Source organism: Acomys minous (genome assembly GCF_964271855.1).
Source record: "Acomys minous genome assembly, chromosome: 5".
NCBI classification, from domain to species: Eukaryota; Metazoa; Chordata; class Mammalia; order Rodentia; family Muridae; genus Acomys; species Acomys minous.
Genome location: NC_140494.1, coordinates 82,724,902 through 82,750,415, shown reverse-complemented (window position 1 = coordinate 82,750,415; position 25,514 = coordinate 82,724,902). Strand labels below are relative to the sequence as shown.

At 39.2% G+C, this 25,514-nt stretch overlaps 2 protein-coding genes across 8 annotated transcripts in view; both read right to left on the bottom strand.

The window, feature by feature from the left end:
* LOC311597496 (olfactory receptor 7D4-like) overlaps window positions 1-25,514 on the bottom strand; it is a gene marked incomplete at both ends in the record, with an annotated part of 336,911 nt that overhangs the window by 272,551 nt on the left and 38,846 nt on the right. The gene's annotated exons all lie outside the window — the stretch shown is intronic.
* Window positions 1,586-25,514, bottom strand: ZNF317 (zinc finger protein 317). Of its 7 annotated transcripts, none has more exons than XM_084783199.1 (9): window positions 25,329-25,514; window positions 23,111-23,264; window positions 22,604-22,717; window positions 10,240-10,455; window positions 9,823-9,962; window positions 8,981-9,107; window positions 7,936-8,031; window positions 6,626-6,708; window positions 1,586-4,534 (listed from the first exon to the last, which is right to left on the bottom strand). In XM_084783199.1, the coding sequence occupies exons 4-9, from the start codon at window positions 10,268-10,270 to the stop codon at window positions 3,215-3,217; spliced, it is 1,797 nt and encodes a 598-aa protein (XP_084639325.1). In that variant the 5' UTR covers window positions 10,271-10,455; window positions 22,604-22,717; window positions 23,111-23,264; window positions 25,329-25,514; the 3' UTR covers window positions 1,586-3,214. The 7 variants fall into 7 exon arrangements, with proteins under 7 accessions (XP_084639325.1, XP_084639324.1, XP_084639322.1 ...); XM_084783198.1 differs by having other exon boundaries at window positions 23,111-23,216; XM_084783196.1 differs by lacking the exon at window positions 23,111-23,264 and adding an exon at window positions 18,023-18,187.

The following is a 25,514-nucleotide window of genomic DNA, read 5'->3' as shown; positions in this document are numbered from 1 at the left end:
TTTTGCTACAAACAGATGCAAATCCCAGGTGTGGTACATATCGGTAATTCCGGTATAGATAAAAGCAGAGGATAATAAGATCAAGGTCATCCTCAGGTACATGTTGATTTTGAGGCCAGCCTGGGATATACGAAATGCTGTCTCAAGACTTCAAATAAAACTCCCTCAAGCAATTTTTAAAAAATCAACATAAAAATTCAGCAAAAAAAAAAAAAAAGACTGAGAATCTATGGTCCAATATAGTCACATCAAGCTCACGATATATATCTAAAGTTCCCCAAAGTTTCTACAAAAGGGAAAGGCAGTATAGCATATAGATATTTTCATAGAGATCTCCTGAGTATAATCCTAAGAAGTAAGGAGCCATGTCTTTTATAACTACTCTATTCCAAATTTCAAACCATGTCTTAGGATAAACACATAAAAAGTGTGTCTCCTCTGTTTTAACTCTGGTAAAGAACAATACTGCCACCTTCTACCTAACCGTCCACCTCCAACTGCCACCAAGCAGCGAAGCCTCAGCTATCAGGAAGGCTGATAGAGCAGAATGCCATTTGAATAGCATTTCAGAACTAGTTTGGGCAAGATGGTGAGATGCTGTCTTAAATGGTAAAGCAAAACTAAACCCTCCACACTGACTCCTGCCTCACTGAGAATAACAGGCAGCCTTCCCGACCAGGTCCCTGGTATAAGCCTAACACCCACTTCAACCCAAAGCTTGCCCCGCTCATTCCCAGTCTGTTGCCGCTAAGTAAGTGCCAACAGAGTACTCTACTGCCTTGACCTGCCAAGGATTCTGTTCTTCAGATTGTAAGACACAGAGCTACCACACCACTGCTCAAGCACTTCCTTAAAGAAAAGATGTTCCAATCTAAGTGATACTTAAGCTCCACACTTCCTCTCAGCACTATTCTTTTTTAGCACAATTTCTTTTTGGCTGCTATTATGTGATACACAATAAACAAATGCATCAGAAGCCCCGACACCAACTAGAAGGAAAGGCTCACCACAGCAAAAATTTAGTCACCGCTTTGATTCTTAAGAATCAATGAATAACGCTGTCATAAAAGAGGCATCAATGACAGCCAGACATAGGACTTAACTCCCAAGAACTACTTTGCAGCAAGCGGGTTTTAGGCTAAAGTCTCTGGCCTCAGATGCCATGCATGTGAAATGGAACTGCTGACAGCACGTGCTTCCGTGGGTGTTGTAAAAACTGATACCTTTTAGGTCGTTATTCATATTTACACATTTACAAGAGAAATACAGGGAATTCACTCCACTGTTGAGGGAATCTGTGTCCAGTGACAGAATGATCTAACTTTTGACTGTTTGACAGGTTTATTGGGATGCACTCCTATAGCAACCTGAAGTGTATCTATATCTGGTATCAAGACCATACACATTAATAATTTAAAATGCCACGTGAGTATTTGGTTTAAAGTACTTAAAATTCCAAGCATACTCATTAATCATAGCAGAGGGTAACTTTGCAGAGAAAGGGGTACGGGTTCTGCATAGCGTGTAACAGCAGAAAACTCACTTCAAACCAATAAGGCAAACAGAGAAACAAATATCCATCCACTTGTAGACTTGTAATCAATTTTATTGTATGTGCAGGTAATAGAAAGTCTAGATGTAATAAACTGAGCACCAATGTAAACTCCTTCAGAGGTCCGAATACAGACTAGCATCTTGTGACTTTTCTAGACTGTTCTCCTTAGACTGTGGTTTTCATCCTCAGGGTCACATGGTGAATTAAAAACAAACATCAGACATTTTTTCAAGAGCTTTTTCTCAGGAAGTCACACAAGAGCCTGTGTTTATGAGTCAATGGTCAGGGTAATGGAATGTAAAAAAATACTAGTTGCATGAAAACTGCATAAGAGTTCTGAAAGTGGCACTGTGGCTAATAAAACCATGTTCTTCTGTTATGGGTGTTTAAAATGGATACCGTGAAAGCAAATAGAGGTCTTTGTTATTCTTTTGGAGAGAAAGCCACAAACCAACCAAAGAATGTGTTAGAAAGCTTCATGCTTTGATCACAATACATTTGACACAGGTACTCAAAAACACCCACATTACCCAGAGCATGACATACACAATTCAAAATACACCATTGGTCAGGTTAAGTTTCCTAATGTGAAATTCAGATGGGAACAAAGCTATAGTAAAAATTACTATATACATAATGTTTACGATTAGGCCTAGGAGTTATTCAGAGGACAATAATCATAAAAATAAAAAGGTCAAGAAAACTAAAGAGCTGGAGTCTGTTGTCATCAAAAAAGACTTAATAAGTGTAGCCCCACATTCACACACTGGGGATTACGGCTAAAATCATTTTCAGAGTTAGCAGCAGTCTAAGTTCTCCTACATTTCTAGAAAAAAAATGCAATGCATCTTACAGCATTTAAAAAGCTGTAAAATTTTTTCTATTGTTAAATGATCACAGGAATCATTTAACAGTAACTGAGGTATGAATGAGCTTATTAAAATCAGCACTATTACAGTAGCAGACATAGTTCTTTGATATGGATGACTTCTGTGCATTGTGGGCTAATTGGCAGCACCTCTGATGTCACCTTTCTATGTCAGTAGCACCTTTTTCCCCATTCTCAAAATCAAAACTCTTTCTGGACTATGACAAATGCCCTGAAAAGCAAAACTGCCCCACGTTGAGAACCAACCTTGTTAACTAAAGCCTGAAAAAGACTTTTATAAACAGCAGGTATTTCAGAATTTAAGTGCCATGTATGATCTCTGCCAGAAGACTTTTCTCTTTATAAAAAAAGAAAAAAATAAAAGGAAAAGAAAAGGAAAAAAAAAGTATCTTGACCCGTGAGCCAAAAATAAGAAAGAATTGGCCAATTTGCTCACCTCCTTTTAACAGACATTTCCATATTTCTTCTGAGGTTTTTTTTTCTCTACTCTGATTTCTCCCATGAGGAACAAAGGAAAGAGGAGGAAAGCTCTCCCTAAGCTGCGTGTTTGAGAGCATGATGTATGCGTAACAGTCCTTGCTACTCAATACAAAAATGTTCCCATCCCCTGTGTTGTCACAGAGACCCCAAGAGCTAAATAAGTCTTCTTGATCTTTACACTGGCTGGATTTCTCGCAAGTTCCATGTGACCTTTTGTGTTCTGTATGTGGAGAGGCCATGAAAGAGTTGTGACTTCTTGTGCCTGCCAGGTTTCTTTTGCTTCTAAGTACTCACTGAAGCCGTTTCCACACAGAGGAGGTAAAGAGCTTCTCCCCACGGTGGGTTTTCGCATGACTCCTAAGGGATGAATGGTCACTGAAGGCTTTTCTACAAACAAGACACTCATAAGGCTTTTCCCCAGTGTGGATCCTCCGGTGTACATTAAGGTTGGATCCGATGCTGAAGGCTTTGCCACAATGGTCACACTCATATGGCTTCTCCCCTGTATGGCTTCTCATGTGCGTCTTCAGGGTGGACTGGTTCCTGAAGGCTTTCCCGCACTGCCGACACTCCACACGCTTCTTGACAAGATGGATGCTCATATGCCTCCTTCGTGACAGGTAATCACCAAAGACCTTTCCACAGGAAGTGCATTCATAGTGTCTCTCTTGAGTGTGTATCTTCCTGTGCGCAGTGAGGTTGGAGCTTGCACTGAAGGCTTTCCCACAGAGATCACAGCCATAAGGTTTCTCCCCAGTGTGAGAGTTCATGTGTGTCTTCAGGATGGACTGGTTTCGAAAGGTTTTCCCACACTGGCAACACTCGACTGGTTTCTTTACAATATGAACCCTCATGTGTTTCCTCCTTGATAGGAGGTCACTGAATGACTTCCCACATTCTTTGCACTCATAGGTTTTTTCCACCATGTGGTTCTTCTTATGCAAATTGAAGTTGGACTTCCACCGGAAGGCTTTGCCACACTGTGTACACGCATAAGGCTTTTCCCCAGTATGGTTCCGGACATGTTCCTTCAGATGAGAAGGGTGCTGGAAGGCTTTTCCACAGTCCTGACACTCATAGGGCCTCTCTCCAGTGTGTGTCCGCTTGTGGGCAATGAGGTGGCAGCTCCTGCCATAGGCTTTGCCACACTCGTCACATCTGTAGGGTCTTTCACCAGTGTGAACTCGCATGTGTATTTTTAGAGCGGAGAGGGTCCGGAAGGCATTACCACACTGACTACAGTCATAGGGCTTCTCGTTCAGGTGAGTTCTTTTGTGGCTCCTTAGAGCTGAGGGGTCATTGAAGGTTTTGCTACAGCTGCCGCACTCGTAAGGCCTCTCCCCAGTGTGAATCCTATGGTGCCTCGTGAGAGAAGCGCTGGTAGTGAAGGCTTTCTGGCACTGGTGACATTCGTGCATTTCTCTTCTACCATAGATGCTCACGTGCTGAGTCAGGTGAGTCCTATTATTAAAAGAAGCTCCGTAGCTGTGACGGCGATAGGGCTTCTTGCTTGTGGGCCTTCCTATTGGCTGAGGAAGATGATGGCTGATACTAAAGACTTCAAACAAATGGGTGAATTCAGAAGATTTCTCCAAAAGATGAGACTTTTCCTGTTGGATAAGAGATGAGAGCTGACTTTGACGTTTATAACACCCTTTATTTCATTTTATGTTTTTGCCGTTAACAGCTGAATGAAAGGCCTAATAAATACACAGCACAGCCTTAGCCTATAGCTCCAGCCTCTTTAAATCTTACCTCTGAATAAGTTATCACCAATATTAATTTTGGTTTATGCTATGACTGTAGTGAATAGGTTCACGTCAACTTGACACAAGCTAAAGTCATCTGAGAGGAGGCAACCTCAAATAAGAAACTGCTTTCATCAGATGGGGCTCTACGGCCCTTTGTAAGGCAGTGCCATCTCTGAGCTGGTGGTCCTGGCTTCTGTAAGGGAGGTGCCTGAGCAAGCCTTGAGAAGCAAGACAGTAACAGAAGCCCTCCATGGCCTCTGTATCAGGTCTTGTCTCCAGGTTCCTGTTGGCATTCTTGTTCCGACTTCCTTCAGTGATGGACTCTGGATGTGGAAGTGTAAGGCAAATAAAACTTGTCTTCCCCAAACTGCTTCTGGTCAAGGTGTTTTGTCAGAGCAATCGCAGCCCAAACTAAGAGAATATGACCAAAGCTATCATTGTTCCTCTTTTATTTGGGCTTCATCAAAGAGAAAAGGAGGCCTGAAGTGGTTCTATCACTCACCTGCAATCCCAATCCACATGGCAAAAACGGAAAGAGCCTGAATATCAGGCTACCCTGGGATATACAAGATCTTGTCTTAGTTAAAAGAATACAAGCACAATTCATGGCTGCTGCGCCATAAGGTTCTGTTTATTACGCTATAATACTTTATTATATGCAGCTTCACTGTTTAATACCAAATTAACACAGGATTAATATTCAGAATCAAACACATTCATATGTGCCCTCAGTTTCCTCACACCCTGTCAATGCCATGATGTGCCTGTTAGACACACTCTCTTGGAGAATTCCTCCCAAAATTTTCTTTGTATCTACTTATATTTAGGGGATCCATAATAGCTCAATGTCTAGGGCAACAGTGTATCACATAGCTGGCAAGTGATGTAAAAGGAAGTGACTCTCTGGTCTTAGCTACTTGTACTTTAGGAAGTATTATCCACACGTGCCATTCTGCTTCCCCTCTCCTTAGCACTTGTCTACCGTGTCTACATGCAGACTTATTACAGGATCAGCCACTGACACAGTTTGTTTATAGAGTGCCTTTGGATTGTTTGCCTTTATCAAAATTTACTCCTTATAAAGAGATGTTGTTGTAGTAACCATAGAAATTCAGAAGATGGGACTCACTGTACAATTTTTCTTCAAGTCTCATTAAATAGCAAAAGTTAATGGCACAAGCTTCATTTTGTTCTTAGGATATAATAATCTTATTTTCAGATGATATTTACTCCTGTTGAAATGGGGTCTTACGATGTCTTAATAATTGCCTGCTTATTTCTCTAGAAATAGCTGCAGCAATGCAAAACAAGTCATGCTGTGTGACAGTGCATCTAACACAGATGTTAGACAGAATAATAAAATATTTAAGGGGTTATTATAAAAAAACCAAATTATGCCCCATCACACATTATAGAAATATTTACTTATCTTTACTCTAAATAAGAAAGTCTGGGGGTAGATTTGGGATTCTGCCCCAAATAACAAGATAGCGGGTCTCATTTCAATATCACTGAGTTCCATACCAAGATTTCAGCAATCTCAATCCCAAATTATTTAAAGACAAAAATAGCTACATCTATACTAAACACATACAAACTTTTGTCACTATTATCCAGACAATCCAATAATAAAGTTATTTACACATTTCATAAGCCACACATTATCTAACCATAATGTAGAGCAAACAGCAAGAATACATACAGGTTCCACGAGGACAACGAAAAGTGGCATTTTATACAAAGAAACTAAGCATTCTTGCATTTCGGTACCCAGAGGGAACTCACTGAAACCAGCTCACTGCAACTCAGGTACACCTGTAACTTAGCACTTGTGGGACTCCTGTTTCTTATAGGGCATGTCACTTGATCGGTCCTTGAGTGAGCTGACTGAATAGTCACAGCTTGGGCTTCTCCAATGTGGAAGATACAGTTATCCTAAGGAAATATTACCAATGTCACACCATCAGATGTTTCCTCCCCAAAAATATCTTCCATAAGAATAGACCACTTGAATTTAGATGTAGGTCCCCAATCTGAAAGAAAGAAGAAAAACAAAAACCAAAACACTGGAATTGACTCATTCAAAAAGAAAGTAAGAGGGTGGGAATGAAAAGACTTCTTTGTAAATTCTAGAGATAAACAAGACAAAGCAAGGCAAAAAAGCAGAACATTATGAAAATGACAGTAAATGTCAAATTTAAAGCCAAAGGGACACAGAGATGAAATCTACTGATCAAAAGGTTTACAAAAGAACAGATGGATAGTAAGACAAAATAAACAAGAAAACAAAAAAATACTTCCTTATTTCTTAATTTACAGTATCAGATGTAATCCCACATTAATTTTTTGAATGTATTTGTTCAAGGTTCCATGTGTTAAAGAGTTAGTTCTCTGTTTAGTGACACTAAAGTGGCAGAATTTTTAAAGGGGTGGGGCCTACTATGAGGTGATTAGGTCACTAATTACACTGTTCTTGGATGGAATTCATGCTGATCTTAATTACATACTATAAAAGAAAGCTGTTTCATAAAGGCAGGTATGGCAGCTCATGAATATGACTCCAACATTCATGAGGCTGGGGCAGGAGAACCATGAGTTCAAAGCCAGCTTGGCCTGGGCTACAGGGAGACCTTGTCAGGAAATAAAAAAGAGAAGAGTAGTAGGTAATTACATTGTTCCTCTTTCTATTACATTTACCTCGATTATGGCTATGCTAGCATGATGTTATTGACAATTTTCATTATTACCTTGGCTGGATTTAGTCTGACCTCTGGGTATACCTATGAGAGTGATTCTAAGAAAATTTTAACTGAGGAGGGGAAGAGCCACCCTAAATGTGGGCTGCAGCATCCCATAGGCTAGGTGGAAGTACAGACTGAATATACAGGCCAAAGTAAGCTGAGTACAGCATTTGTCTCTCTTTCTATATCAGAAAGACAAATGCTAGCTCATTAGTCACCTCACTTTCCTGTTGCCAGGTCATTCCTGCTATGAAGGACTGAACTTTGAAACTGTGACCATATAAACTCTTTCTCCCTTAAGTTAGTCCATGCCTGTTATACAAACGCAATCTGTCATGTTATGACACAGCCTACACCAGAATGATGGCACCAATTCCTGAACTGATACAAATGTGAGCTAAATAAACCACCAGGCTATTTTGTAATAGAGACAGGAAAGCAGCAATGTATTCCTTCCATTGGGATCACTGAAAAGAACTGACAGCCAAGACCGTAGCTGTGTGCCTGGTGCTCACTCACCTGGAGAGGTACTGTGCTGAAAGCCCCTCTCTGCCACCCTCAGCTCCTCTTCCTGCTCCAGGTGTAGGATGAGGCTGGGCTTGCCAACCTGATACCCTACTCACAGGGAAAGACACATGTTGAAGGAGGACATGCAGGGGACAACCCTCCCATCAGACTAAGGTAACAATTTGACCTTCAGGGTTTTCTAAAGGTGGACAAGGCTGTCTAAGGAGCAGCAAAAGGTGGTGTCACATTTCTAAGGAACACAGTAAAAGTGTTCCATAAAACAAAACAAAACAAAACAAAACATATACCCACTCATTTTGCCATCCAAAAGAATATGGATTTTTCTTTTAAATGCTAGGAATGGAAACTAAGGCTTTGCGTTATATAAAAAAGCGCTACCACTGAGCTACATCCCTAGACAAAAATGTAAACTTTAAAAAATAAATTTTTATAATTTTATAAAAAATTATAATTTTTTATTAATTTTAATAATCTCTCTCTCTCTCTCTCTCTCTCTCTCTCTCTCTCTCTCTCTCTCTCTCTCTGTGTGTGTGTGTGTGTGTGTGTGTGTGTGCATGCACGCACGCCCAGGGGTCACTGGGCATTCTGACCTATTACTCTACTTCATTCCCTGAAGAAAGGTCTCTCACTGAAGCTGGAACTAGGCTGTTGTCCAACAATCTCCAGCAATTATCCCGTGTCCCCCTCCCACATCTCTGGGAGTTACAGTTGTTATTTGCTAAACATCTAGCTTTGCATGTAGATGCTAAGAATTTGAACTTAGGTCATAATACTGTACAGGAAACTCCCTTACTCACTGCGCATTTCTATAGACAAGAAACTTCTTACCTTACATTATGGTTAAGCTCAGTCACACACTTGAGAACCTCCAAAGTCAATGCAATGGGCAGGTTCTACTAGCAGAGAACCTGTGAGCATGAGTAGCAGCTCTGCATATTCTCAGCTTTGTTACAAACCCATCTAGGTACTGGGTCAAAGGAAGCACTAGAGAAGACATCTTGTCCCTGAATAGATGAGGGGACTACAGTAGCCTTACCCAGTGACACCAGGTTGCTGTAATTCTCCAGCATTACATCTTTGTACAGTTTTCTCTGGGAAGAATCTAGCAGGGGCCACTCTTTCTCAGTAAAATCCACAGCAATATCTTGGAATGTCACAGACTCCTGCAAACCATACACATTCGAGGTCAATGAGAAATCAGCTCACAAGAATACAACAGAAGCAAAACATAGGCACAAGAGATATGCATGGTTTCAAGATATGGTCTGCTGAGGTTTCTGCATATGTATTCCAGTGTCTCTTCCCTTTGAGGTGATCCTAACCTGTCTCACTGCATCATACAACTCTGCCAAAAAGAGTATTTCTATCCACATCTATGGTGGCTGAGAGCTTGTAGCTTTACTTTCTTTTGTCTCTACAGTTGATTCTGAGTACTAGGCAATCATGAGAACATTTGTCACATAAATAACCTGTAGCTTCCCTAATGATGATTCTAGCCACCTAGCTTTTCTTGGTGTGCTGGTCCTTCACTGACCTGGATGAGTATCTAAAAGATTTCAAACATGCAACGGTGGTGGTGGTGATGGTGGTGGTGGTGGTGTGGTGTGGTGGTGATGGTGGTGGTGGTGGTGGTGATGGTGGTGATGGTGGTGGTGGTGATGGTGGTGGTGGTGGTGGTGGTGGTGGTGGTGGTGATGGTGGTGATGGTGGTGGTGGTGATGGTGGTGATGGTGGTGGTGGTGATGGTGGTAGTGTGGTGATGGTGGTGGTGGTGTTGTGGTGGTGGTGGTGTGGTGGTCGTGTGGTGGTGGTGGTGGTGGTGGTGGTAGTGTCCTAAAATGTACTTGTCCTGCCCTTGGGCCTTGAGATGTTATGTACCTGAGAAGAAACACAAGTTGGTGTATCAGGCTCTGGAGCATAGCAAGCCAACAAACCCAAATTCTGCTGACAGGAATGGTATTTTGATGGAAGGGGAAATTCTGATTCCTGGTTATCTGCAGAGCCCTGAGAGGACATAGCTAAAACGAGAAAATAAAATCATCTGTACCTTCAGTAAGCATATTCATGTAAGTCACACCCACCCACACCCCCTCTGCGTATTCACAGTAAGGACAGAGAAGAGGGTGGGGGTGATATGCAGCCACGAGCAACGACATATCCTGCACATGACTTGCTTCGGCCCATTATCTGACTTCAGGCATTTTTTTCCTGTTTACACATATGTATCTCCTCTATCTTAGGCATGGCAGGAGACACACGTACTCATTTACTAAGGGCAGGAAAGTAAGAACTTACCAAAGGTGGGAGACAGACTGAGGGCAGCCATCCTGTGGGGCCACAGGAAAACTTAGCTGAATGGAGCACGTGAAGAAACACTGCTTTTCCACGCTGACAAGTGGCATAAGGGGTCCTCAAAGGTTCTCTCTCTTATTTAGTGAGAAGAACTCTGCATTTTGTTTCTCAGCATTTCTTCTTGACCCATAAGCTGACTGATTGTAGGCCAACATCAACCTAAATGAAGAGAAGCTCAAAGCATTTTTATTAACATCAGGAACAAGACAAGGTTGCCCACTCTTTCCATACCTATTCAAGGCAGGACTTGAAGTCTTAACTAGAACAATAATACAGTTGAAGGAGATCAACAGTACACAACAGGAAAAGAAGGAGTGTAAAGACTTCTAATCATAGATAATGTGATTATATGTGTAAGTGACCTAAAAAGCCCACCAGCAAAGTCTTATAGTTGATAAACACTTTCAGGAAAGTAGCAAGATCTAGAACCACTACACAAAAATTGCAGCCTTACTATCAACAAATACACATGGACTGTGAAAGAAAGCAAGGAACACCTTTTAGCCTTAAGATACATATGTATGTATATTTGATTCTGAATGTAAAATATCCTGAATAAAAGAACTGCTGAAGGTATCATCATCCAATTCTCAAATTGTATTCCAGAGCTATAGTTACAAAAGCAGCATGGTTTGGCATAAAAACAGACACTCTGATAAATGAAATCATATTTAACACCCAGACATAAGTCTACACACTAATGGACACCTGATTTTTTGGGGAAAAAAAAAAGGAAGCCAAAACCACACATTGGGAATCTGCAGCAAATGGGAGGGGTGAAACAATGGCGGCATGGTGAAGAATCCAAATAGATCCAGACTATTTATCTTGCACAAATCTCAACTACAAATGGATCAAAGACCTTAACATAATATATTATTATATATTATATTATATATTTAAAATAACATATTTATATATGTATGCTATATATAATATTAAATATATATTACTTAATAATAATATAAGGCCAGATATATTTAATCTGATAGAAGTGAACATGGTGAATAGTTTTGAACTTATGGCATAGGAAAGGACTTTCTGCACAGAGCAACAATAGCACAAGCAATAAGAACAATTAATAAGCAGGACCTCATGACACTGAAAAGCTTCTGTATGCCAAAAGACACCATCATTTGGAGAAAGTAGCAGGCTACAGAATAGGAAAAGATATTTGCTAACTACACTTGTGATAGAGAGCTAATATCTACAATATATAAAAAACTAAAAAAAAAAAACCTGGACATCAAGAAAACAAATAACCCAATATAAAAATAGAGTACAGATCATAACAGAGAGTTTTCAAAAGTAGACACATAAATGGCTGAGAAGCACTTAAAGAATGTTCAACATTGTTAGTCACCAGGGAAATGCAAATCAAAACTATTATGAGATTTCATCATACACAAGCCAGAATGCTCAAGATCAATAAAACAAATGACTGCTCATGTTGGTGAGAATGTAGAGTAAGGGGAACACTCATCCCTTGCTTGGGAGAATGTAAGCTTGTATAGCCATTATGGAAATCAATGTAGTGTTTCTCTAGGAAGCTGGAAATGAATCTATCTCAAGGTCCACCTATATCACTCTGGGGCATATACCTAAAGGATGCTTCAAACTGTTCAGAGACACTTGCTCTACCATGTTCATTGCTGCTGTATCCAACAGCCTAGATAGAAGAATGGATAAAGAAAGCATGGTACATTTACACTATGGAATTTTACTGAGCTATTAAAGAAAATGAAATCACAAAATTTACATATGGCATATATTCTCTTATATGTGGATATTAGCTGTTAAGTGTTCGATAAGCAGACTATACTCCACAATGCATAGAAGCACAGAAATTAGGTACAGAGCAGGGGACTAACAAGGAGGAATGGATCTCCCTAAGTAGGGAAAAATCAAATAGTTTTAGATGGATTTCAAGGGTGGGGGAGTTTCTGGAACAGGAGGATCAAATGGGGAGGGGAAGGGGAGGAAAGGGAAAGGGAGGAAATAAGAGGAGGATACAGCTAAACCTAAAATATATAAATATATGAAAGTGGTCTAAAAGGAATCACCAAAAATTGGAGAGATGGAGCCTCAACAGGACATGTCTCATCTCCAAATGAAGCCTCCAGTTCTGGGAATTGGTTACATCCAATCAAATTTTTTAACAAATAGGCCTCATGGAACTACCTAAACAACTCAAAGCCAAGGCTATTAATTGTGCTCTACAAACAAATGGTAAGGATCTACTACTTGAGGACAACACCCACATAACTCATATTAAACAGGGAGAAGTCAGGCTGGTGCCTTAACTGTTCATGGCACTGGATGGTACTTTGCAGGCTAACAAACAAGACAGGTAAACACAAACCCAGGTACAAACCCTTGGTCTACAATGATGTCTGGCCTGCAAAATGTGCTAGGGCAGTAGTAGCACAAAACTTGTGGGAGTAATCAACCAATAAATGATTGGAACTGAAACCCACCACATGAGATGGAACACCCTCCATCAAATCCCTCCTCCCATCAGGACTGATGGAACACTGTAGAAGAGAAGATAGAAAGACTGTAAGACCTAATGGGGCTGGGGACAGCAGGGAAACAAGGGCTTCTAAACACAAAAGGACCAATGCACATAGAGCTCATTGAGACTGAGGGAGCATGCATGAGGTCTATATGGTTCTGTGTCTGATGGGGTTTCAACACTGAGAAGGAAAGCAGACACAAGCCCAACACTAACCCAGAAGCCATCTCCAATTAATAACTGCTTGCATATGAAAATTAGTTTTCTTCAACAGTGTCTCAACTGGAGAAACAAATCACTCTTAAGGGTAAGCCTCAGAGCCAGCAGACAGACGATGATCAACAGTAAATAGTAAATAACTATGATTAAAAGACTGCAAAAAATTTCAGAACTCTAAGAATGTTAAAAAGTAGGGCAAACTTAAAAGATTCATGATATTGGACTTCCACAGTATGAAAAATGACTAAAGTATACACAGGAAAGGCAAAGGAGCAGAAGAGAACTAGGACGAAAATTGCCGTATGTAGACAATTATCAGTAAGGGCACAAAGCAATTCAATATCAAACAACTTTATGGTCACTATTTAAAATCTCTTATTTGTAAAAGCAAGTTGATTTTTATTTTCATTATAGACACAAATATAGTCTTGAGTTAAAAAACAAAACACAACAACAGCAAATAAACCAAAAACCTTTTTATAGATGATTTAGACAGCCAAGAAAACAATCATAAAGATTATCTTCAACAGCCTTGAAGGGTTTAAGTAACTGTATTTCCTGATATTGAGGAGGTGGAGGCAGGCATTGAGAGAGAAAGCAAGTAAGATAAGAAAGGAGAGATAGAAAAAGGGCCAGGATAGAGAGAAAAACAGGGAGGAAAACCAGCTTACAAGAGTTAGCAAGAGGTATGGATAAAGAAATGTGTGAAATATTAACCAGCTGTAAAAGGAATGAAGCTGATACATACTACAACACATGTAAATAAACAAGGAAGACACTGTGGTAAGAGAAGTTAGCATGACAAATAAAGGCAGATGTGTGACATCACTTACATGAGGTACAAGAAGTCAGATTCACTCATGAAGGCAAGAAGCAGAATGCTTTGGTCAGAGGCTGTGGAGAAGAAAAGTGAGGAGTTACTCTTTAAGGGATTCTCTCCTTAGTTTGAAGTTATAGAAAAGCTCAAGGGTTACGCAGGGGTAATGTCTATTGTGAATGTGTAAGGGATACATTTCGTTTATTTCATCTCAATTAAAAGATGACTGATTTTTATGTGTATGAGTGTTTTCCTGCACGTATGTATATGCATATGTGTTCCTGTAGAGCTCAAAGGCAGTGTCATATCCCCCGGAAGTGGAGGAACACCTGTTGTATGCATCATTGCCCCTTTGCTCCAACACCTTCTGTTTAATCCCCATTCCTCTTTCACATTTATGGTCTCTTTTTGAGACTTATACATCAAAACAAAACAAAAGCCCACCAAAGTATTTTTATTTACTTATTCATCTTTTTGCATTTTACTTTAAATTTTGCTTATTTTTTAATTACATCTATCTATCTATCACCCATTCATTGTGTGGTAACATGTATAGTTCTTTCCTTCCTCCATTTGGGCTTCAGAAATCCAATTTACATCTTTAGGCTTATATAAATTACCTAATCTGTTGTGCTACTTCACTGCTCTCAAATTTTTAAACTTTTGTTAACTTTTTCCTAACTGATTTGATACTACAGGAGAAAAAACAAAAACCAAACCAAAACAAAAAAACTAGGTTAACTTGGTGTTTTCTCATAAGAGATCCACACTGAAAACACAATTTTTAAAAGTTTACATATATTCATGAAAAGTATCTCCTAGCCCAATACCTGTGCAATCATTGTAAAGTTTATTTAACTCTGATCCTTTATAGTGACAGGGATGGGTATCTACCTAAATGGCAAAGCATTTGCAATACCCCAAAGAGAGACACACAGAAGTATAAACTTAAGAATAGTTTAAGATTTAAAGATATGAGCTAGAAATGGAAATAAACCCTAAAAAAGTAAATCCTAATATTACCAAATACATAAAGTATTATTATATTCAACTATGCAAATATCCACACTCCTACTACCTGGGATGTGCTCAGGAAAACCACTGTTCAAAACTATAATTTTCTTCCTTTTTAAAGTTTATCATATATATATATATGAGTCAACGGTGATACAATATTTGATTCATTTTTTCAATATTATAAAAAGGTACACAATCATACTTTGTGGCTTTTGTGTCCTGTAAAATTGCACTTAATTTGAAGTCATTGTATACATTACTTATCAATGTTTATAAAATTTAAAAAGGCATAGATTTTACAGGGACTTTCTAATCATAATTTATTGAAATAACTGGCAATGAAAAAGTAACAAGGAAGCCAGGCTCCATAACTCCTCATACACAGAAGGCTGAGGATTGAGAATTACAAACCAGTTTAAAATAAGACATTTTAAAACACTAAAATATAAATAAATAAAAGTGATATAAATTGGTAACCAAGAACAAATATAGTAGATGTAAGATTGAGTTTTGAGTATGAATAAATTATACATCAATTATACATGTACTATAAGGATATACATATATGTGTGTATGTGTGTGTATGTATGTATGTATGTACACATGCATCTATGTATGCATGTATGTATGTATGCATGCATCTATGTATGCATGTATGTATGCATGTATGTATGTATGTATGTATGTATGACCCTGGTTGGCCTACAGGAGAGCTGGCTCAGTCTGACAGGCTGAAGCACTGGGTGGGGTAGAGTAAGGGGGTGGGTTTGCACATTCCATGGGCAGTGCTAGAGAGCTGGCCCTGGCGGTACAGGTGCAGGAAAGCTAGCAGGCTGAACAACACAACCATCACCGAGACTCACATCGAGTGCTTTGAGTTGGCTCATGCCAACATCTCTCCAGAGCATCTATGAACTGGTAGAGAATATGAAGGGACTGGTCCTGCAGAACCAAGCTGCAAATCTCCATGACACGGGACAACAACAGGATACCTGAGAGGAGCCCTGGGGAGGATCCAGTGTTGATAGCGTAGCTGAAAGCAAAGGCCTTGAACCAAACCAATAACTCATTTCAATGAATAGTTGCAAGTTAAGCTGTAGGGGCAAAAAGGTACACTGTGTGGTGCACTGTGACAAACCACAGCTTCCAGGTGAGGCTTGTTGTTATTGTTAATTTTTAATTATTTTGTTGTTGTTGCTTTTATTTTTATTTTTTGGGATTTTTGGGGGGTTGCAAGGGTGGGAGACAGACATGGAGGAATGGAGAGATGAGTGGAATAGGGGTGCATAATAAGAAATTTACAAAGAATCAATAAAAAGTTAAAAAATAAACTGGACAATTGAGATCAAGCATCTTTTCTTTTCTCTTTTCTTTTCTGTGTTTGGGAGTACTTTCCAGTTCTGGGAAAAATTCCTCATCCATTACTTAATAATTGCTTGTCCTTTTTCTTATGGACTTTTAGGTTTTCTGTCTTGACATGTCTTTGCCTCACCAGGATTTTCTTCTACCCTTTCATTCATAATATACACAAAAAATAACTTTTGACATAAATATTTCAGTAATTTCACTATTCCCTGCACTTTCTCATAAAGGCTTTTCTTTTTCTTAATGAAGTATTTCCTACTATTATTTTTATCATCTATCATTTAACATCTAAAAAATAATAAGAGAATTTCAATGTATTTGGAACATATTCATACCCTACCCCAATTCTTCCCGTAACTACCCTCTCTACTCTTACCACTTTTGCCATCTAACTTTGAGGTTTCTTCTTCTATTATTTCTTTCATTTATTTTTTCCCAGTGAGGCATCATTCTGCTTTAAACATATACAGTTCCGGGCTACAGAGATGTTCCAGCAGTTAAAAGTATTGGCTACTGCTCCAGAGGACCTGGATTCGAATCCCAGTACCCCCAGAGCACCTCACAACTCTCTATAGCTCCAGCTGCACAGGCTCCAAAGCCCTCTTCTGATCTCTGTGGACACCAGGAATGCATACATGCAAGGAAAGCACCCCCACACATAGTATATACACAGCTCTCCAAACATCTTTTACTAAAGAACATGTAATTTTCATGTTAAAGTCCCCTAAAAACAGACTGGTATGGAAGGCTGGGGTCATTTATTTTACTGACTTAAGACTCAAAATTTTACAAAGTAAATTATTGTTTTAAAAAATGTGTTTTTTTTTTTGTGGAAGAGGGAGTGATAAGGGGAACAAGAGAGGGGATCAGGTGTGGGGAGTGTGGGGGTGAGAGGTGAGAGAGTTGTAAGAGAACAGGGAAACCAAGGGGCAGGGAGGTGCTCTCTGGCACAGGCTGCAGCCCTGCCCTGCGAATACAGTAGGCTGCAGGATGATATGGGAGTGACTCTAGCTGAGACTTCTAGCAGCAGGGAGTGCGAAGACTGAAGTGGCCACTCCCTAAGTCAGGGAGGACTTCCAGTGGAAGGAGGGAGGACACCAATGCACAAAACCTCTTACCCAAAATTTATCCTGTGTACAAGATGTGCAGGGACAAAGATGGAGCAGAGATTAAGGGAATGGCCAAACAATGACTGGCCCAACTTGAGACCAACCCCACGGGAGTCAGCCATCCCAACACTATTAATGATACTCTACTACGCTGTCCCGAGAGGCTCCACCCAGCAGTGGATTCAACAGATGCTAAGATCTACAGCCAAACATTAGGTTGAGCTTGGGAAGTCTCAACCAACAAAATCAACTAACTTAGGCCCATGGGGTCTCACAGAGACTGAACCACCAACCAAAGAGGAAGCACAGACTAGACCTGGGTCCATTAGACATATGTAGCTGATGGGCAGCTTGGTCTTCCTGTGGGACCCTAGCAATTAGAGTCAGGGCTGTGTCTGACGTGGACTCTGCTGCCTGCTTTTAGAAGAAGCTGGGCTGCTTCGTCTGGCCTCAGTGGAAGAGGATGCGCTTAGTCCTGATGAGGTTTAATGTGCTGGGGATGGACTGGTGGGGGGTGGGGGGCTTCCCTTTTCTGAGAAGAAGGGAAGCAGGTAAAGGGGAAAGGGTAGCAGGGTTGGACTGGGAGGAGAGGAGAAGGGGGCTGTAATAGGGATGTAGAGAAAAAACTTAAATAAAACTTAAAAATCTTGCTAATAATGAAAATTTTCGATAGTTCAGACTTACCTACTTTGAATATTGTATGAAGCTTCATGGACAACTGCTTGTTACTGCTAAGAGATTCACTGTGGCCTTCAGAGTTCTCTGCCATCCTTCAGAGTGACATCTCTTAAACCCAGAAGGCCACAGTCTCCTCCTCACCACCCACTGAGTAGAGCAAACATGCTCCTCCTGTTGGCAGAAGACATTTCCCATGTGTAACCTGTCATCCTGCTCCTCAGCACAGCCTATGTATACTGTCACCCCATAGTCATTTTTCTCCAGAACACACCCAATTTCCCTTGAACTCCTACAAAGATTAAACAACTTAAACAGCAGAGAATCAAATGGGGCCTGGTATACTTTCACTACTACATTATTTTATTAACTTTTGGTGTCTAACCCATGCCTCATCACCATTTGTCAGGTTTTTTCTTTCATCTAAAAGGTTCAACATCTGTGGGTACAGTGAATATCATGCAAGTATGAGAACCACAGTTTGGGTCTCCAGAGTCCATACCGAAGAGGGCACGGCAATCTGCAAACTCAGTGCAACAAAGTAAGATGAGAGATGAAGACAGAATTCCTGGAAGTTCATGGACCAGTATCCTAGCTTATACAGTGGCAAACAACAAAGAGACCCTATCTCGAGCAAGGTGGATCTCAGGCAACGCCACTTCTGCCACCGCACACACAAGGTTCCCTATGGTCAGGCCTTAGCTCAGTTGGTAAGAAAGTTATCGACTACAGGCATGGAAGTACTGGGTGTGAGCTACAGCACTGTTCATCCAGGTGTGGTAATACATGCTAGCAGCCTATAATCTAAGAATGCTGTAGGTAAAGGAGAGAAGATTAAACATTGAAGATCATCCTTGACTATACAGTGAGCTTGACGTAAGCCAGAGCAACAAGACATTGTCTCAAATAAAGTCAGATATTGAGGCACTATGAAAAATGCAGAGAATGAACACATTTATATATTCAGATACCTCTCGACTTTCCTAAATTGTCTAGCACATAGTATCACTATTTCTCAATCAACTGTGTAATATGCCCTGTAGATTCAATGAAAATCCTAGAAGTTAATTCAGAAACAGAACTGAGAAGTGACATTTTAGACTGGAAACTCCAGAAACACATAGGGGGAAAAAAAACAGAAAAAACAAAAACAAAAACAAAAAAACCCCAGGAACCTGGAAGGCCTTCCAGCCACCTCATTAAGCCTTGGAGTGAGGGTTAGAGAGAGGGCATGATGGGTAAAATCTAGTTTTGAGTTTGAATCTGCAGTACCCACACAAAAAGCTGGGGATGGTGACACGTACCTGTAACCCAGATAAGTGTCCCGGGGCCTCACAGGCCAGCCAGCAAAGCTGAAACACCAAGCTTCAAGTTCAATGAGAGACCTTGTCTCAAAAAATAAAGTGGAGAAATAATTGAAGGAAACAACAAAATGTCAATGTTTGGGCTCCATATATACCCACATGGATAAGAGCAAGCTCAAACATGCACTTGAGTGTGTGTGTGTGTGTGTGTGTGTGTGTGTGATAAAGCAAAACAAACAACGAACAAACTTGAAGTGATCAGGAAATTTAGAGTATTCTGTAAGAACAGGATTACATGAATGTGAACTATAGCTCAGAATAAGGAACTGTGTCGTGTAAAGAGAACACACCAGAATAGAAATTCAGGTACGTGGCAGACATTCTCTAGGATGGCAGATGCCTTAGGTTTGATCTTAGGTAACAATAAAAAATTCAGTCCATTACCCAGTGTCTCACATAAAGAAGCATAAACAAATTATAAAAAAAATGTTTTTTTAAAAATGCATCACTGGATAATGAATGAATGAATGAATGGATCAAAGACATCAAGAAAGAAATAAAAAGACTTTGTAGGAACTAAACAAAAATGGTGACACAACACAACAAAACACCTGGGACATTCTGAAAGCAGTCCTATGAGGGAAGTTTAGAGTTCTAAGTGCTGACACTAAAAATTCAGAAAGAGCACAAATAAATGGCTTAATAATGATACTCAAAAACTTGGAAAAACAAAAATAAACCAAATCCAAACCCAGTTGGCAGCTAGAAATAATAAAATTCAAAACAAAAATCAATAAGAAAGAAAGAAAATAACACAAGGAATGAACAAATCTAAGAGCTAGCTCCTTGAGAAGATAAGCATAAATGACAAACCCTTGGCTCAACTAACCAAAGGAAAAGAGCAGTACAAGACTGAGGGAATCAGATGAATAAGGAAACATTTCAGCAAACACCAAAGAAATTGAGAATAAGTGGGATCTTTAAAGAAACTGATAGATTTCTAGATTTGGCAAAACAAAATTTAATCAAGAAGAACTCAACAATCAAAACAGTCCTAAAACAAAAGAGATCTAAATAGCAATAAAAAGATTTCCAGCTAATCAAAGTCTGGGCCAGATAGACGGATTGTGGGAGAATACTACCAGGCTTTCAAAGATTTACAGTCAATTTTCCTTAAAAGGACTCATGAAAACTGAAACAGAAGCAGCACTCCCAAACTCCTTCTATAAAGCCAGTATCACTCCAATGTTAAAGCCAGGTAAAGATACAACAAAAATAGGAAACTACAGACCAATATCATTGATAAACATAAGGCTCAAAAATACTCAATAAAATATTCACAAATGGAACTAGAGAATACATATAAAAAGATTATCTGCCAAGTTGGCTTCATTTGTGAAATATAGGGATAGTATAAAAGTAAAGAAATGTATAAACACATAAAGGTAATTAAAAACACAAATCACATGATCATCTCAATAGATAAAAACAGACTTTTGACAAAAATTCTCCATCAGAAAAGTCCCAGAGAATATAAGGCACAAAAACAGACTTGTAAACTAATGGAACAATATCAAAGACACCAACATGAACACATATAACTTCAGACACTTAATACTGACAAACACACTAAAAGCATGCACTAAAGAAACCATTTTCCAAAAACTGTGCAGGAAAACCAGGTGTCCACATGAACATGACTACCACGTTGCACAAAAACTAACTCCAAATGACTCAAAGACCTAGGTGTGAAACATGAAACTCTTAAAGTGCATAGAAGAAAATACAGGCACTATACCCACAGATTCAGGGTAGAAAAGAACTTTTTGAATAGGATCTCACTTTCGCAAGAACTAGGGCCAACAACAGACAAGTGGGACTTCATGAAACTAAAAAGTGTCCGCACAGCTAAAGAAACAATCAACCAGGTAAAGAGAAAGAATCTTTGCCAGCTAGACATCTGACAAAGGATTAGTATCCAGGATATACAAAGAACTCAAAAATTAGTCAAAGAAAGAAAGAAAGGTAGATAGATAGAAAGTGTTCAACAGAAGAAAAGGCAACTAAGAAATATCTCAAAAATTGTTCATTATTCCTAGTAATAAGGGAGAGAAATACAAATCAAAACAACTTTGATATTTCATCTTTATCACAGTCAGAATGGCAAAGGTCAACAAAACAAGGAACAAGAAACATTAGAGGGAGTGTGAGAAAAAAGGGCCATCATCCACTGTTCATGGGATTGCAAACTGGTGCAGTCACTATGGGAATTAGTGAGAAGTCTCAACAAACTAACTAACTAACTAACTAACTAACTAAAAGTGAATTCACCATGACTTAGCCTTTCCACTCCTTGGCATATGCCCAAAGGACTTGACATCCAACTTCACAAATACTTGTTTAATCATGTTTAATGTTGACTTATTCACAATAGCTCAGAAAGGGAAACAAGCTAGACATCCTACAACTGATAAATATACAATTGGTATATATCTACCACAGAATATTATTCACCAAAGAAAAATGAAATCATTAACATTGCAAGTAAATGAATGGGACTAGAAAATATTGTATGGAATGAAGTAAACCCAGACCCAGAAAGACAAACACAGGTTCTTTCTCGTTGGACACCTCACAATTACGATTACGCAAACATTGGCTGAACAACACTGACATTAATGGGCATGCCAAAGTAGATGGAGGGAAGTCCACAAGTCCTCAACTCTACACAAAGAACTACAGGCAACTGAGGAAATCTGGGAACAGGAGAGGTGGTGCCCTCCAGAGAAAAGCCAACCAGCTGGTTGTCCAGTGCCAAATGGTCAGTCTTGAAAACATATATATAAGTAATATTATATAGACCCAGAGACTATACTTAGAAATAATATGTCTATACATAGATATGCAGTAATAATTAATATAAAAGTGGGGCATGAATTTGAAGGAGTGGGAGGGAGGTATGGGAATGTTTGAAAGAACGAATATTGTAATTATAATTTCAATAAAAATTTTAAACATGCTAGTAAGTTTATATGATTTGCACTGTTGTGAAGCCAAGAAGAAACCAAGCTGCAAGCCTTTCTGGCCTATATGGAGTGTGATATAGCACCTCAGCATACAGACCAGAGGACAAGAGTCATGTGAGGATGCTCCTGACCACCAGTCTCCCTAGGACTAGAGCATCCTCATTTGCTCTCAGAACCTACTGTGTTACTGTGGGCCTCTCCACCTGTGACCTTTGTGAAGGATCTTCAGGACCAGAAAACCACTATGACCAATTGCATACCTGCCTCCTAGCATTCTCCCAGGAACCCCTGCCTCCAGCTGCCATAGGCACCATTCTTGGAACTCTGATCTTGATCCTTAATAAGGAAAACTGGAAACTGGATTCCAATCTTGTCTGAAAGACAATAGAAAAGCACAGATTCATAACTATGTCCCAAACTTCCCTTCTCAGCCTACTACAATAAAAATATGAAAAAAACATTATGTAAACATATTATACATTTTATTTACAAAATATATGCTCATGTATATTCTATTGAAAATACAAGTTGTTAGTTGATCAACTCATGGTCATGTCAATTACTAGTCTATTTTTTATCACAAGAATATACACCCTAGGTTTAACAGATAGATACGATTCTATAGATAGATAAGGTAACATAGTTAGATAAGGTCTTCAAAAATCTCAGAGATATACAGAATATGACATTTAAAGATGTTTTTTTTTTATGATTTTAAGGATCCTTTGACAATGAGACAGGTTAACTCCTGGCAACACATGGCCTACCTCAAAGAGGATGATGAGCATCAAAGAACCTCCTTATGGAGATGGCTTCAAATGTGGCAAACCAGCTACTGAGCAAAATGTCCTCGTTTCTTCCACAGACAGAATTCTGCGTAAAAGTGGGTGTTTGAACATAGGCAGAGTTGGTGGCCAAACTCTGCCAAGACAGGGTAAGCAAGTCTTCTGTAGTTCCTGATTCACAAATATGTCGGCCAGACATAATGAGCCAGAAGGCTGAAGACAATTGCAGCGTTATAGAGAATTTTGGGTGAGTGTCTAGGCAGCAAACTGTCTCTGTCATTTTCACATTTTGGAAGCTGCTAACTTGCATTTCTTGTTTATTTATTCAATATAGCAGCATTACATTAGCCAAGCACATGGTACTTAAATACATCAACAACCTCAAAGACAGTGGGAAAAAAAAAACAGAAAAAAAGTTGGTGGAAGACTAGAGCAATATAACAGGAAAAGAAAAGGGGAAAAACAAACACATGAGAAAAAACAAAAACAGAAATCTTCCAGGAAAAGAAAGACAAGTTCCTTAACATAAAAATAGAAAGAAAATTATTGCAGTACATGGGAAGTTGATATAACTTAGAGTCAGAAGGAAAACAGGACTGCCTATGATTCTATTAGGCAAATTCATTAATGATATTTCAAGTCTCCAAACCAAAATATAGCAAGTGTGCATAATTTAAAGGAAGTGTACATATTTACTTAATTTGTTCAGTAGGAACAACTGCCTATGAATAACATCCAAATATTTACTAAATTAGTAGAAATATGTTATTTTTAGCAAGGATGTTGATCTCAAATTCAGTAAATATAGCAGTTTGAAGAAAATATAACTGGACACCCAAAGTTTTCAATTATAAATAACAACAGATCAACTATAAATTCAACCCACAAAAACGCCAATATTCTAAAGATTTACATACAGATCCAACACACTTTGGAAACAGAAATCTACTGTCTGAAATTTATAATGCCATTTTAAAATAAAAGGTGTGGCCCTGCTGAAAAAACGATGACTACCTGTTGAGTACAAGACTCTTAGAAATCTCCAGATTTGAAGAATGACATACTTGCATCCGTATGAAGAAAACATTTTTTATTAAAAGATGTAATAGTACAAGATGTATTTGGGAAATAGTAAAATCCATAGTTAATAGTAGGGAGGCAAGAATATGCATTATCACAAGAGCATGCAAGCTTTTTGTTTGTTTGTTTGTTTTTTGAGGACGGGTTTCTCTGTGTAACAGCCCTGGCTGTCCTGGAACTTCTCTGTAGACAAGGCTGGCCTCAAACTTACAGCAATCTGCCTCTTTCTGCCTCCCAATTGCTGGGATTAAAGGTGTGTGCCACCACTGACCCGGCTGAGCATACAAGCTTTTAAGGTTTAATAATTTCCATCATAATCTACTTCTAAATTTGCTCAGTGGTGGCCTTCGTAAAAAAAAAATTTTTTTTAGAATATAAAAACAACCATTTTATTTAAATTTATGTGTACAAAATTTATGACACCTACTATGTTCATTATTATGTAGCCTTTATCACTGACCTCTAAAGTCATGTTTATTATTTATGAATACAGTTGTCACCTCCTCGATTGGAAACAAAAATTTGGCCTCTGCAAAGAATGTACTTGTTACTGTCTTAATTTTAAGTTTGAGTATGAAAGTTATGACTTTATAAAAGGCAGAGATAACATGGGGGAAAATTCAAGGCAGAACCTTAGCGAATGCTGTATTAATTAGACTAATTTTCGAATTATTTTGGCAGCATGTCAAACTGAATTACAACTACTTTTACAAGTAATTTACTTGCATGAGGACTGACAGGTAACAACGCATAAAGTAATTAATTGAAGGTTTAAAATAAGAGGAATGGGATTATGCAAGGTCAACGAGAATAAAAAGGGAGACGGTTATATCAACAAGTTTTAGAAAGAAACCCATTCTTAGGACAATTCCTACCATTCTGTCATCCATGAACATCCTGTTCTACGGATTTTATAACCAGGTTGTTTTTTGAGGATGGGTTTCTCTGTGTAACAGCCCTGGCTGTCCTGGAACTTGCTCTGTAGAAAAGGCAGGCAGAACCAACCTTTGTCACCTATGGTCTAATCCAAGTTATGAGGCCTCTGATGTCCTCATCCCAGACATTTTACTTCCCTCTGCTTCCTGAAGCTGAAGGGTTAAGTGATGAACCATGGGCTTACCAGACTGAGTGTGGAATCCTGGAAGCGGAAGTCTCCGCACCTAAGGCGGAAGAACTAGAAGTTCACATAAAGGTCCCGACAGGTTTGGGGAACTCAAGAGTCCTGACAGAACTCGGGAGAAACACCTATGCATTCTTTCACACAGGTGTCTAACGACAATCGGTCCCTTAGAGCAATGGCTTCTAC